This window comes from Amborella trichopoda, chromosome 5, assembly GCF_054954075.1.
Source record: "Amborella trichopoda isolate Santa Cruz 75 chromosome 5, AtrichopodaSantaCruz75HAP2 v2.0, whole genome shotgun sequence".
NCBI lineage: Eukaryota > Viridiplantae > Streptophyta > Magnoliopsida > Amborellales > Amborellaceae > Amborella > Amborella trichopoda.
In genome coordinates, this window is record NC_142340.1 from 45,069,459 (window position 1) to 45,083,334 (window position 13,876).

The 13,876-nt window shown below is 35.7% G+C and overlaps 1 protein-coding gene across 1 annotated transcript; it reads left to right on the plus strand.

Moving 5' to 3' along the window:
- Nucleotides 1-296: 296 nt before the first annotated feature.
- LOC18431982 (ABC transporter A family member 2) lies at nucleotides 297-11,227 on the plus strand. Its single transcript, XM_006842093.4, has 17 exons — nucleotides 297-599; nucleotides 723-1,297; nucleotides 2,547-2,778; nucleotides 4,171-4,340; nucleotides 4,563-4,748; nucleotides 4,935-5,030; nucleotides 5,152-5,352; nucleotides 5,556-5,715; nucleotides 6,107-6,336; nucleotides 6,502-6,619; nucleotides 7,157-7,233; nucleotides 7,339-7,428; nucleotides 7,527-7,670; nucleotides 8,507-8,818; nucleotides 9,254-9,334; nucleotides 9,468-9,644; nucleotides 10,561-11,227. The coding sequence occupies exons 2-17, from the start codon at nucleotides 908-910 to the stop codon at nucleotides 10,810-10,812; spliced, it is 2,916 nt and encodes a 971-aa protein (XP_006842156.1). The 5' UTR covers nucleotides 297-599; nucleotides 723-907; the 3' UTR covers nucleotides 10,813-11,227.
- The last annotated feature ends 2,649 nt before the right edge of the window (nucleotides 11,228-13,876 follow it).

Sequence of the window (13,876 nt, forward strand, 5' to 3'; positions counted from 1 at the left end):
AAAAAGATATTGACCAAAAAAGACATGAAATAGCCACGAAAAATATAAAGACTTGTAGCTTCACTGAAGATATAGCTTTGATAGAGTAGAATGTCGGACAAAGATTTGTAGCGGATCCAAATAGTTTGAAAAAAAAAGCAATGATGTTGATTAAATTAATTTTATTCACTTAACTACTCTATAAAGAATTCATTTAACAAAAATTCATTTATTTGCCCATGTTTTAAAATTTTTTAATTTGGAGGTCGTTGGACAATATTTATCTATTTTATTGGCGCAATTCAACATAGGAATTTAAGCCGAAATTTCACACACCTGTCTGAACGTGATTTGTCAATTTCTGAATGTCCATTGCCCGCCATCTCCAGTGGCCACCATCTATAAATACTTCTCTCTCTCTCTCTCTCTCTTCAAATGAATTTCCCTCTCTTCTCAGAGAGAAATCTTTAGAGAGAGAGAGAGAGGGGAGAATTTGTTTCAGAGGAATTTCCATCTAGGGATTAAGACATTTTTAGAGAGAGAGAGATTGAATTTCTCCATTTTCATTGGAGATCAAGAAGCCGAGAGAGAGAGAGAGACTATCTGTTATCGAGCACTAAGTAAGAAGTCTGGAGCGAGAGAGAGAATTTGAATTTGTTTGATTCCTCATAGAGATTAATAAATCTAGAGAGAGACGAGAAGAATAGATACAAATTTGTAACTGAACTTCTCTTTCTTCTCAGGCAGTGAAATCTAGAGATAGAGAGAGTGGAGCAAGCAATCACAGATTTAACTTCTCTCTCTTCTGACGATCATTTTCAGAGGAGAGAGGAAAGAGAAGAAATAAGGGGAAATTTGTGACTGAAATTCTCTCCCTTCTCCGGAAATAAGATTTCAGATAGAGAGAGTCCAGCTCTCTCCCTGACCAATGGAGAGTCAAGAAACAGGAGAAAGCCTAATTAAAGGTATCCCCCTCTTTCTCCAGCAATTCAGAGCTCTTCTCAAGAAGAACTTCCTCCTTTCATGGCGCCACAAGCTCGCAACCTTTCTTCAACTCTCTTCCTCTCTCTACTTCCTCTTCCTCATCTTCTGTATACAAAAGGCCATTGAAGCTCGCTTCGCTCATACCACCTACTTCGAAAATGTTATGGATCCAAAACCCCTAACTGCACCTGCAATTCCTCCATGTGAGGATAAATTCTTCACAAAGACTCCATGCTTTGATTTTTTATGGAGCGGGAATTCGAGCACGAGAGTTCGTTCAATTGTTCAAAATATTATGGCTAACAATCCAGGAAGGCCAATTTCATCTGAAAAGGTAAGTTTTTTCATTGGTTTAGTTCTTGTATCTGTGAAGTTTCAGCTAAATTTGGTGGGTGCAACATTAAATAATTCTGAGAGGTTGATTTCATTTCCAAATGTGCATTTTTCCTTGTTTTTAAAATTTCAATTAATTTAATTTAAAAACATCAGTTATATTCGATGTGCATACAGGAAATGAGTTGTTTTGCTCTAATATCACCGATAAAGATGATGAACATTGGACCAAATTTTGGCAGTTTAAACGATTTTTGGCCTATTTTTGGAGGGATTTCTTGCAATTTCCATCAATTTCTGCAAACTTTGGAGCTAATTTGGTCAAAAAATCTTCAAACTTGGAATAATGTCATGTGGGATTTTCATCAACCTCTACTAACTTTAACACGAATTGAACCAAAAATTTATATAATTATTTATTTTCTTATATTTTTCTGTGAAATTCATGTTCAATTGGGAACCCAAAATTTGCATTTTCTTCATAATCTGAAATATCAAGTCTTAATATTTATTTCTTTCCATATGTTTATGCTCTTTTTCCCGCTTATTATTTATTATTGCATGCTTTTGTTGGTTGGAATTCTTTCTTGCTGGTGGATATTGGTAGATTAATGTTCTGATTCATGTTTTACTGGATATTTGATTATTGATGGAACTACTAATTTCTGAATTATGCTGGAATTGCAATATTCTTTTTATGTTTTTCTGTTAAGGGCAGAAACCTAAAATAATTGCCTGGCTTTTTAGAGGTTTCTTTTGGGGAAAACCAGAGAACATTGAGTACTAATATGCCCGGTCTCATAAATTTAATTTGGTGGAATCTCACATAAAACACAAGCAAAAATTGAACATAAAAAAACCATGGAGGCATATGTGTGTTCTCATAGATTCATAATTTCATCTCATGTAAAGTGGAGCAATATGGCAAAGTAGCTGATTTCAAAGGCATTGTTGGGTATATTACGGATCCCCAGAGTCTGATAGTCCGTGTTTTTTAGAAAAATATTAACTGTTAAATATACTAAACTGGTTTTACTGTTATATATATGCTGTGTATTTCCATTTTTTATTTTTTTTGCCATGTAACTCAATTGGCTTTCACTGTTATTTGTTTTTATATTTCAATTTTTATATTTTTTGTTTTGATCTCAAGGATGCTTTTTTGGGAGTTCCTTTTCTGTTTTTTTTCCCCATCTTTTTCTTGGACACACAAGCTAAATATTTATCTTTGATGTCTATGGAATTCTCAGGTAATGTCATTTGGAGTGCCAGCTGAAGTTGATTCTTGGCTTGAGAATAATCCGATGAGGTGCCCTGGAGCCTTACATTTTATTGAGAGAAATTCCACTGTCATAAGCTATGGACTCCAAACCAATTCAACTGCTGTATCTAAGAGAGGGAATTTTGAAGATCCCACTTTGAAGTTTCAAATCCCACTTCAGATTGCAGCTGAGCGTGAGATTGCTAGATCTCTTATTGGAGGTAATGCTTTGATTTTAATTTTGCATTGTATGAACTTGTATGAGAATGACATTATTTTGGAAATTTTAATTTTTCATAATTTAGATCTCTTAGACTTTTGATAACCTACACTTTCATCGCCTACTTTTGTTAGAAATAATGGGAAAAACCTAATGGTTGTCATCTATTTATTGTTTTTACAGCATTCAACAGATTTGAAAATCATTTGAACTTAAATACAATAAAATATAATAGTAAGTAGGATGGAATATAATTGAAATTCCAAAAACTTGGAAATTTCACTATCCTAGAAATCTGAAAAGAAAAAAGAACCCATGAAGTTTTTTGTGATCATGTAACATTAACTTGGCAATAGCTATCACCATATATTTTTCTTGATTTGTCTGCCTGGAAAAATGTCGCCATGCATTTTTGAAATTATATAAACCTATATTAACCTATATTATTTAGGGTGCTGTTTGTATAGAACCTAGACTCTAAACAATCAAATTAGAGCCTACCTTCAAATAGTGTCAAGAAATGTGGTTTCAATATTGGAAATCTTTGTGATAGCCTTAAAATTATAAAGTTTATTTATAAAGTTTAAAGCCTAAAAATAGTGTAGATCAACAGATCTATGAAAACTTGAAAATCTTAAAATTAACGGTCCAAAAATGCATTACCAAATACACTATTTTCAAAACTTGAAATCCATTTTTTTCTCATGTCCATGCATCTTGATGTCGAGATGATCAATTTGATGATATTTAGGCATCAAAACAACCTCTTCTAGTGAATTTTTTGAGATAGGCTCAAATTTGATTATTTAGAGCCTTGGCTCTTTATTATTTATTACCTGGGTTTGCTTGTGCATATATAGCAGTTGGGAGCATCTACGTTGCATGGTTAAAACCGTGAGTAATTTCATACCCCCATTATTTTGTGATATGATCCTATTTAATCTGCCCAAGCATCCATATGAATTGTGTCTAGGAGTAGCCTTTCTAGATTGGTGTTTCGAATCCGGTCAATATATCAAGGATGCCACTCATGTAAAAGCACATACATCATGCATAGATGCATCTTATACTGATAATGGGATTCTTGGGAAGCAACTTTTATTAATGATTGAGCTCAAGAAACATTTCATCACCCAACTAATCTTACGTGATGAGAACCATACTTGTGGATCTGTCTTTTTTTATCCACTGAGGATAGTCATAATATATTTCAAGTTTTTGGGGTAAAGTGTTTTACGGCGTTTTGGTCACTTTGGCCTTGTCTAGTTAGGACATGCCCATGTGTCCATTGTGTGGTTTGCAATGACAGTTTCTGGAAACATTAACTGACTTCTACATCAATAAGAAGTAACCATTTCCTGCTTACATAAATCCTCTTTCTCCACTTGTGCAGTTTCAAATTTCAACTGGATTGTTTCACTAAGGGAATTTGCGCACCCTGCCATAGAAACTTTCTCTGCTGTTGCATCTACTGGACCAGTATTTTTCCTTGCAGTTGCAATGTTTGGTTTCGTGTTTCAAGTCAGTTCTTTGGTTTCTGAAAAGGAGCTTAAGCTACGCCAGGTATCAATTACTTGGTTGTTTTTTTTTTTTGGGGTGGGGCGGGGCGGTGTGGGGTAGGGAAATGGTATCCTAGGTATTAATTCCTCAGCAGTTTCCTGTTTTTGTTTGACCTTTGTACATTGTATCTTTAGTGTAATGGTAGTATATTTTTAATCTGTTGCTTGTGTCATTTGAAAGATGTACACCTGGGAGCCTACTTAGTGACTTGTTGCATATTTGCAGGCAATGTCTATCATGGGTATCTATGAATCGGCCTATTGGTTATCTTGGCTCATTTGGGAGACTATTCTGACACTTATCTCAGCACTTTTCTCAGTGCTTTTTGGCATGATTTTTCAGTTTGACTTCTTCCTCCACAATGGTTTTATAGTAGTATTCCTCGTATTCCTACTGTTTCAGTTCAATATGGTAAGAATTTGTTTAGTTTTCTATGTTACTCCTTATATTTTTAGTACAATCATGTCTTACATAGAAGTCAATGCACTAGGATTATATATCAAACAATAGGATGATTTGGTTCTTGCTAATTGCTTATTTCCATCTTTCCATTGATTAAAATAACTAAATATTTTATTTTTTTAATGATCTATGCAGATTGGTTTTGCCTTCATGTTATCTACTTTTATCAGCAAGTCATCATCTGCTACAACTGTTGGTTTTTCAGTCTTCATTATTGGCTTCTTAACTCAGGTATGGGCTTGAGAATATAGTTACCTGAATTTAGAAACATTTTGATCCTATCCGACATTCAGTGGGTGCTTCACTGGTGCTAGAAGTTACGGCATTTGAGAAGTAACATTTGTTCATGCAGCTTGTCACACAATTTGGATTCCCTTATGGAGGTGATTACTCAGGAACATATCGGGTGATCTGGTCTCTATTTCCTCCCAATCTTCTAGCTCAAGCCCTTCAACTCCTTGGATCTGCAACTGCCACCTCTGAAGACCCGGGCATTAGCTTGGGGGATATCTCTAAGTGCCCAGAGGCTGATTCCAGTTGCGGGTTAACCATTGTATGTTTAGTAGTTTAAACTTCTACTCTTTCATGATTTATATTTCATTCTGCTTCTGATATTCCCTGAGGAGCAATAAGTGATATTCCAATAACCCATTTAAATGGAATAGCCAGTAACGAGATCTATGGAAATCATAACTGTGGGAGCTTGCCCTATTCTCAATGTTTAGTTCTAAACTGAGATTTGTCTGTTTGTTACAGGATGGCATATATAGGTGGCTTGTGTCGACTTTCTTCTTGTGGATGTTTCTGGCCATCTATTTTGACAATGTCATCCCAAATTCCTATGGTGTTAGAAAATCATGTTTTTACTTCCTGCACCCTTCATACTGGACTGGCAGAGGCGGGAGCAATGTTGAAGGTAACATGCTTAAAATCTACAAAGACATACTTACTGTTCAAAAATATGTGGAGACACTTGGAACACCACAAAGATCTTGCTGGTGGTCCAAGAATTTGAAAAATCAAGTTAATACTCGAACCTGTCAAATTTATGAAAGGGTGCCGTTTTATCCCATTTTGGTCTTTAAAACACTGGATGAATAAGCACGAAAAGGTAGAATAACTGATGTCTAATGATCATTTTAAAAAATTTGACAGGTCTAAGTATTTTCTTGATATTTCAAGTTTCTGGATGACCTTCATGACCTATGCACATCTTCCATCTACTGTGCTTATATTTTCCCCAATTTCTTATTGCTGCTTGGAATTTTGTAATCACTATGGTTGATTTTGCTTCTCTTTGCTTTTAGGTGGTGGCCCTTGTAGTTGCACAAGTTCAATTCCACCATTAACCGATGAAGGACCAGACGATGAAGATGTTCTTGCAGAAGAAAGCCTTGTTAAACAACAAGTTTTTGATGGTAATCTTGATCCAAATGCAGCTGTTCATATTCATGGTCTACTAAAATCGTATCCTGGTACAACAAAGTTGGTTGGGTGCTGCAAGTGCGAGAGGTCATCACCTTACCATGCTGTGAAGGTGTGTTTTCTCTAAACTTATTATTATGAATGTGAAATTATACTATAATCCTATAGACTGGAAAACTTGTATTTGTTATGGCAAACTTAGTGAAGAACTGAGAGGTATGCATTGCTGTATTGCATTATGTTGATTTCCACCTTTTCTTTTATATACTATCATCAGGGAATATGGTTGAACTTTGCCAAAGACCAACTATTTTGCCTTCTTGGACCCAATGGAGCAGGGAAAACCACCACTATCAACTGTTTGACGGGCATTACACCTGTGACTGGTGGCGATGGTAATAGAGTTCTTCTTCATAATTGTCTTGCATCAGAGAGCTTCAACTTTTTGCTCGTAACTTTGTATATAATGGCATGTTTTGTTAAAATCATATGTGTGTTTGGTTCTAGCCTATCATTGAAGGGTAGTTAAGTGCCATTTCCATGTTGAGCACTTTGAAAACATAAATAAAATCACAGGAAACTGGGGCCTTTATACTCTTCTAGGCATCATGGTTTTTTGTTGCATATTGGTATTTATGAATTAGGGAGAGTTGATGATGATTTAGAATCGAATGATATTGCTGATAACCATGTTATCTCCTAGAGATGCTCTATGTAATTCAGAATCACAATGGACTTTCTAGAGTAATTATGTCAAGTATTAACTTCTGCATGGGTTTTCAGTCACTGTCACCGGTTGTCTCAATACTTCCCTTAAAAGTTTCCTAATTTTTAGTCTTTTTCTAGCAGGGTACATTCTACGTGGTAGAACTAACATACAGGGGTAGAGTTACAAGCCCTTGAAAATGCCTAATATATTGTTATTTTAACAGCACTAATCTATGGATATTCCATCCGAAGCTTTGTCGGGATGTCTTGCATTCGGAGAATGATAGGAGTGTGTCCTCAGGTAAAATAATATGCAATCTTTTATTTCCCAATTTCTGGTTTTGACTCTACTAGTGAATGCCCTTTCACAAAATGAATGCCTTCGTATATTTTGTGCTTTATGCAGTTTGATATTCTATGGGACTCCTTATCAGCAAAGGAACACCTGCATCTCTTTGCTAGCATTAAAGGCTTACCTCCTGCTTCAATTAAAGAGGTATATTCTTGATGGTCTAAAACTGGTTCATTGTTTCTTTTTTCTTTCAACTTCTTAATGGTCGTGTTCTTGATAAAGCATACCAACTGGCAATGCAGGTTGCTCATAAGTTATTATCAGATGTAAAACTCATAGGTTCTGCCACAATGAGAGTTGGGAGCTATAGCGGGGGGATGAAACGCCGACTCAGTGTTGCGATAGCCCTTATAGGTGATCCAAAACTGGTCATCTTAGATGAACCGGTACGTAGTTGCTGTAATTCAAGCATTGCTCTTGTTCACTGATGATTTCATTTGGTTTTCTTTATGCTCTCAGTTATGGTCTTACTTTATTGCAAGTAATGTTCTAAGAACATGGACCATAGCTAATGACTTGATGTAAACTTCAAGACTTGTCAACCTTTTAACTTTCATTTAATACTTTGTTTTTTCAGTGTTATTATTTCTCAACTTCTGTCTGACATCTGATTTTCCAGCAACTCTAAGATTACAAGCACCAAGCAGTGAATTTATAACTTATCACTCCATTTTATTGCAGTTTGCTATGGAATACATCCCATTGTTTTGGTACGAGTGTTAAATAGGATATGTGTGTGTTGCTTGTGGCTTTTGTTATTTCTAAGTGTGATATTGATGACCTGAGAACCATGTGTGTGTGTATATAGAGAGTTGGAGATGCTAATATTCCTTTAGAATAATTTAATCTTATAGATTATGCAAGAATGGGTTTGTGATATCTATGAATGCTGCCTCAAGATTCCTACTCTTCTGTTGGGACTTTTGTCTTATTGATGAGCCCTAAACTGAAATGGGTTTTACAGTACATGGAAAGTTTGCTTGATTAGAAAATAACTACAAGTTAGATTTAGAGTTTATGAACAAACTAAAACATAGGTTTTAGAGTATTAATCAATTTTGGCAGAGATAGCAGTCATGATGGCTAAGATAAATGTGATCTATTAAACCTGTTTCACTAGAACTTTGCAAAACTTTGCAAAATTTGTATTTCATTGTGTATGACTTTGGTCCAATGATCATGAACTCCACTACTTCTCTAACTTGGTGAAGAATTCTTTCAGACCACAGGAATGGACCCAATCACCCGAAGGCATGTTTGGGACATCATTGAGGATGCCAAAAGAGGGAGAGCCATTGTGTTGACGACTCATTCAATGGAGGAAGCTGACATTTTAGGCGACCGTATAGCTATCATGGCAAGAGGCAAGCTTCGTTGCATTGGAACCTCAATCAGGCTGAAGTCACGCTTTGGAACAGGTTATATCGCTAGTGTGAGTTTCTACGAAGGAAGCCCAAGGCAAACTCCAAACAACAATGAGTCCGATATTTTAAACATGCGGCAGCGTGTGCTTGTAAAGGAGTTCTTCAAAGATGTAAGCTCTTACATGCATATATATGTATATTTTAGCATAAATGTACACTACCATTCATACATGCATGCATCTATGCACACAATCATATATATACATCTTGATATGTCTAATTTAATGCATGCCAATTAAAATTTTGTTGGTTTTTTTCCATCATTAATCATTCTCATGGATTTTTCACTCCTTGTGAAATTATGACACCATATGACCCTGTAATATATATAGGCCCCTTCGTATTTTATGTGGTTGGTATTCATTGGAGAATTTAAATCATTTGACTCCCATTAAAGAACTCATGTTATAGTTTTATTCACCGCTACTCATTTTCAGAGCTCTCATTTGTTTGTTCACATGGGCATATTTGATACTGTGTTTTGCATTCTCTTTGTTTGAGAGATGACCCATTGATGACTTTTAACTTGGGTTTGGAATTTGCAGCGCTTGGATGTGCTACCAAAAGAAGAGAACAAGTCATACTTGACATTTGTCATTCCTCATAAAAAAGAAGAGCTATTGACTGTAATTACTCTTTGCTCAAATGCTATGGTTTCAAGTTCCTTCACTTCCTTCGATTTTATCTCAATTAGCCAGTTATTGTATTACTGGTTTCTTTTTCTTTCTTTCTTTTTGATTGGGTTTTATTAACTTGTAGGGTTTCTTTGCTGAACTTCAAGATAGAGAGAGGGAGTTTGGGATTTCGGACATTCATCTGGGTCTCACAACCCTTGAGGAAGTGTTTTTGAACATTGCAAAGAAAGCAGAGTTGGAATATGCCACCAGTGAAAGGCACTTTGCAACGCTAACTTTACCCTCTAGACCTTCCATTCAGGTGAGAGCAATTTTCTGCAACTTAGCCCAAATGCTATATTTTGTCGATGGGGCAATAGGAAAACCAACATCTGATGGCCCCATCATTAGCGTTGGCAAAGTATACTTGGAAAAAAAAATAATACTACAGTCCTCATGACCATAGAATATCACCATAGGATATCTATGCTTATGAGGGTGATCACCATCCAATTAGTGGTTTGATGGTAATGAACAGAGGCATCCACAAGAGGTCTTGTGGGACCCAATCTATCTCCATCCACTGTCTGAAAACCGGACAGTGGTGACTGTAGATGCACATACAATGATGACCAAAGAATGATTTTCGACAGTCCTTTATGGGTTCATATAATACGACCCACGACCCATTTGCTCATAATTAACAACATGACCATGAGATTTTTCATCTTCCCATCAATGGTTTGGAGGGGTTGGAAGAGTGTAGGTCCCACCAAGCAGTTCAACAATTAGTTGAATTATATGTCACCACTGTTTCTCTCTCTCTTTATCACCGGCCAACTCATTAGTTACAAGGTGATAAACCAACTGTTGTTCATTGTTGCTATGTTGGCCATATAAATCATGTTATTATGTTATAGTTTTTCCTTGTTCTCCAAAAGCAAAAGCAGCAAGTATTGTACCAAAAATTCCTGACTGGGGCTCAGACTTGCTTGAGTCACTCGGGCACAGGTCCCCGGTCAGGATGATGAAACCTGGAGACCAGGCAAGTCTGCCTAACGAGACAAATTTTATGTACTCTTTTTTCGAGACTCTGCTGAAACATCCTGACTCAGGCTCAGGACCCCTATGAGTCAAAACCAAGCCCGGATTTCTTAACAGTGTTTTGTACTTGCATATTGAAGAGTTCATGATTGTGACTGCAATGAAGATGACATGGTGGTGTGGATATATTGCAGGTACCCACTGGAGCTAGGTTTGTTGGGATCCCCAGCACTGAGTCCACAGATAACCCCAGGGGTGTTATGGTGGAGGTTTTTTGGGAGCAAGATGACACTGGAACACTCTGCATTTCTGGCCATTCTGATGAAATGCCAATTCTATCTGATTATCAAGTCTCGGCGCCCTTAAGAAACGCCTCATCTCGACGATTATCTCTTGGAGCGAGACCGGCTCCGGTAGGGTTCGTTGTCGAAACCGATCGAATGTAGACGAAAATTGGAGGGAGAGTATACAAGAGATCATGGATGTATGGCATATGTACACCATAGGTGTGTCTTACCATTTTTCAAGGCGATGGACTTTCACGAAGATACGGTTAATCTCCGCGGTTCTTTGTTGAGATGGATGGTTGATGCACCTAGGTTGTACCATGTATTAGACCTGTGGTCTATTGTGCTCATCCCTGGCATAGAAAATGCCTTCTTTTATTCCTTGTGTAATTTTGTGAGGTATTTGTTAGGTGTGGTATGGTGTAACTTTGGCCCATACATAGGACAATTCATTATCTTATTGAAAACTAGTGTCAAAGGTAATTTCATTGTATTATATTTCAGATAAATACTAAGCAACATGTATACATTAATAATTTGTGTTTGTTCAAGTGGAAGGTTCAAAGAGGACAAATGGTAGACTAAAAAAAACATGGTTGGAATAGTGAGAAAAGATACGGGACCTATGGCTTCACTAAAAGTATGACCTTTAATAGAGTAGAATAACGAATCATGATTCGTATAGCCGACTCTAATTAATTAGAAAAATATTATGATGATGGTGACGATTCATTAATAATTTGTCATGACTTTTGTTCTTCCAAATGTTTGAAGGAAAAATATTCTAGAGAAAATTATAGAGATTCCCTCACAATCAACTTTCTAGACATCCTATCTCTCGTTACTTTTTGTATGACACCCTCTATCCAACACTATCTTTTTTTATATTTACCCAGTCAAAAAGTGAATTATTTTTACAAAAATACCTTTTTCTTCTCATTATTCTTATGTTTTTTAGTCATATGACAACACTCTCTTTCTCTCTCTCTACTTGCCCTCTCTATCACTTTATCTCTCTTTACCTATCCTTCTCTTTCTCTCTCTACCTACCCTCTCTTTCACACTCTCGATCTGTATCCCTCTCCCCTGAATCCTTGTTGTCAATTGGTAATTTTGAGAACTATTAATGTTGAAGGAGATTTTTTTAATGTCATTAAATGGTGTCTGTTGGAGCAAAAGATCACTTACATTCTTCATACTTTTTGGTTGAAAATCATCGATCTTTGCTCTTATCCTGCGCTTCAAGTTTCTCTCTCTTATTTCTTGTGAAGCTAATGATTAGCGCATCACTTGGCTGAACATGGAGTCTCTTTATATTCATTGTTTATTTTTTATGTTTTGATCCCAACTATGTAATCATGCTTTTTAAAAAAACTATAAATAAAAGTTCATAATATTGTTCAAAAGAATCCAACCATAGAAAATTAATCCATACCCTCCTTCTCTCTCTAGAATTCTCACCATCACCTTCTCTCTCTCTAGAATCTCCTTCACTCCCTCCCTCTCTCTACACCATCAAAGCCTTTCTCTCTCCTCCTCGACAGGCACCTGATACCTGCAAGCATAATAGTAGTTTTTGGAAAGAAGACTAACTGTGATCTTATTGGGAGATATATTTTTTATCTTTTTTATCTTTTTTTTTTTTGGCGAAGATCATATATATTGTTCAAAGAAAATAAAACTAACAAATCTAAATTTTAAAAACTTTGATACCATTAAACCAATTTTATTTAAACAAATAAAATATCTACAATTCTTTGGGAATATAAAAATAATATAATTAAATATGGCAAGAAACAAAAAGAGAGTAACGGATATTACTTCAAACGGGTTTATTACACCCCACACCGAATCACCACTATCCTATGAAACGGGATTAACGATGAACCTTCAATCTCAACTTTTAAAGCAAGTTTATACCAAACCCTCTAATGGAATAATGAACTCATTTATCACAAATCTCAAACCCTTGGGTGAATCCCCTTAACAACCTAATTTGAGAGATATTTCTCTTTTTTACTACAATCCTAGAGTCTATAACCCCAATGAGCGATGAGAGATTATGAGAGAGTTGAGAGAACCACCATGAGAGATATCACAGATGAAAGAATGGGGCATGCCCCTTTGGGTCTCTTGAGAGAGTGAGAAGCTTTCTTAAGGGAGATAGTCTTTTTTAAGAGAGAGAGATATTCGAAGTGGGGCGTGCCCCCTTTGTTGGATGTGAGAGAGAAATGAGACATAGGTGTAAGATATAAGGTATATAGATTTGGTAGGGATCAATCCCTTTTTATAGTGTTTGAACATGAATAGGGTTTCTTAAGGTTTTTTTTTGTTTACTTTTTCTTGTGAGATTAAATATAAATCATTGATCTTGGGTGACTTATGGGGTGAGAGATTTGAGCACTCCATTCCATAGATGTGCTATCAACTTTATTGAAGGCGTTATAACCTTTATCTTTCATTTCTAAATCATTTTCCCATCAATAGAAATAAAATAAAATAATTCCATTTATAATATAGTGCTTACTAAAATTATGCACAAGTTTTTTCATGCTTTTCAAAAATCCTTTAAAAGCTTCCTCAAGGCAAAATCTTTCCAAAACACTTCAAAGCTTTCTCTTCAAGCCAAAGCTTGAACTAACACAAGGAAAGTTCATTAGGGTAGGGCGTGCCACCCTAGGTGGTACTTCATAGGCCCTACCCACATGCAATGATGGGTCCATTAACATATTAGGCATCCTATGCAATATTAAAATTATTAAAATTAATTATATGATATTTAGAAATCCATAAAATCAAATTTGAATATTTAAATCAATCTAAAATCAATATATCTACTTTTATAAATCCAAATTTGATAAATAAAATATTCAGATATCTAGAAAAATTCAAATAATAATTCTACAAATCTTATATAATTAAAACAAATATAATTAAATTCATTAGATGGAAAAATGATCCATATGATCTATGAATTAAATAAATAAACGCTGGGGTACTCCACCTTCAACTGTAGGCTACAGTTTACACTTACTTATCAAACCGACCCAGTATTTTTCATGACCCACAATCCATGCAGGGGCTCATTAGTGGGTCATCAAGTTATCTAATCAATACAACATATGTTAAAGAAAATCTAGCAATATGACATTTATACAACATTCCCTATGGTTCAATGTTCTAGAAACATGAGTTCAGGCATATGGGTATTTAAAAGCCAGTG

What these genes read in the sequence shown, in the direction of transcription:
- LOC18431982 (XM_006842093.4), top strand. Translation starts at nt 908, where the DNA reads ATGGAGAGTCAAGAAACAGGAGAAAGCCTAATTAAAGGTATCCCCCTC. An exon ending in TTATTGGCTTCTTAACTCAG is followed by an intron (nt 5,031 to 5,151) that starts GTATGGGCTTGA and finishes TTGTTCATGCAG; the next exon opens with CTTGTCACACAATTTGGATT. An exon ending in CACCTTACCATGCTGTGAAG is followed by an intron (nt 6,337 to 6,501) that starts GTGTGTTTTCTC and finishes TACTATCATCAG; the next exon opens with GGAATATGGTTGAACTTTGC.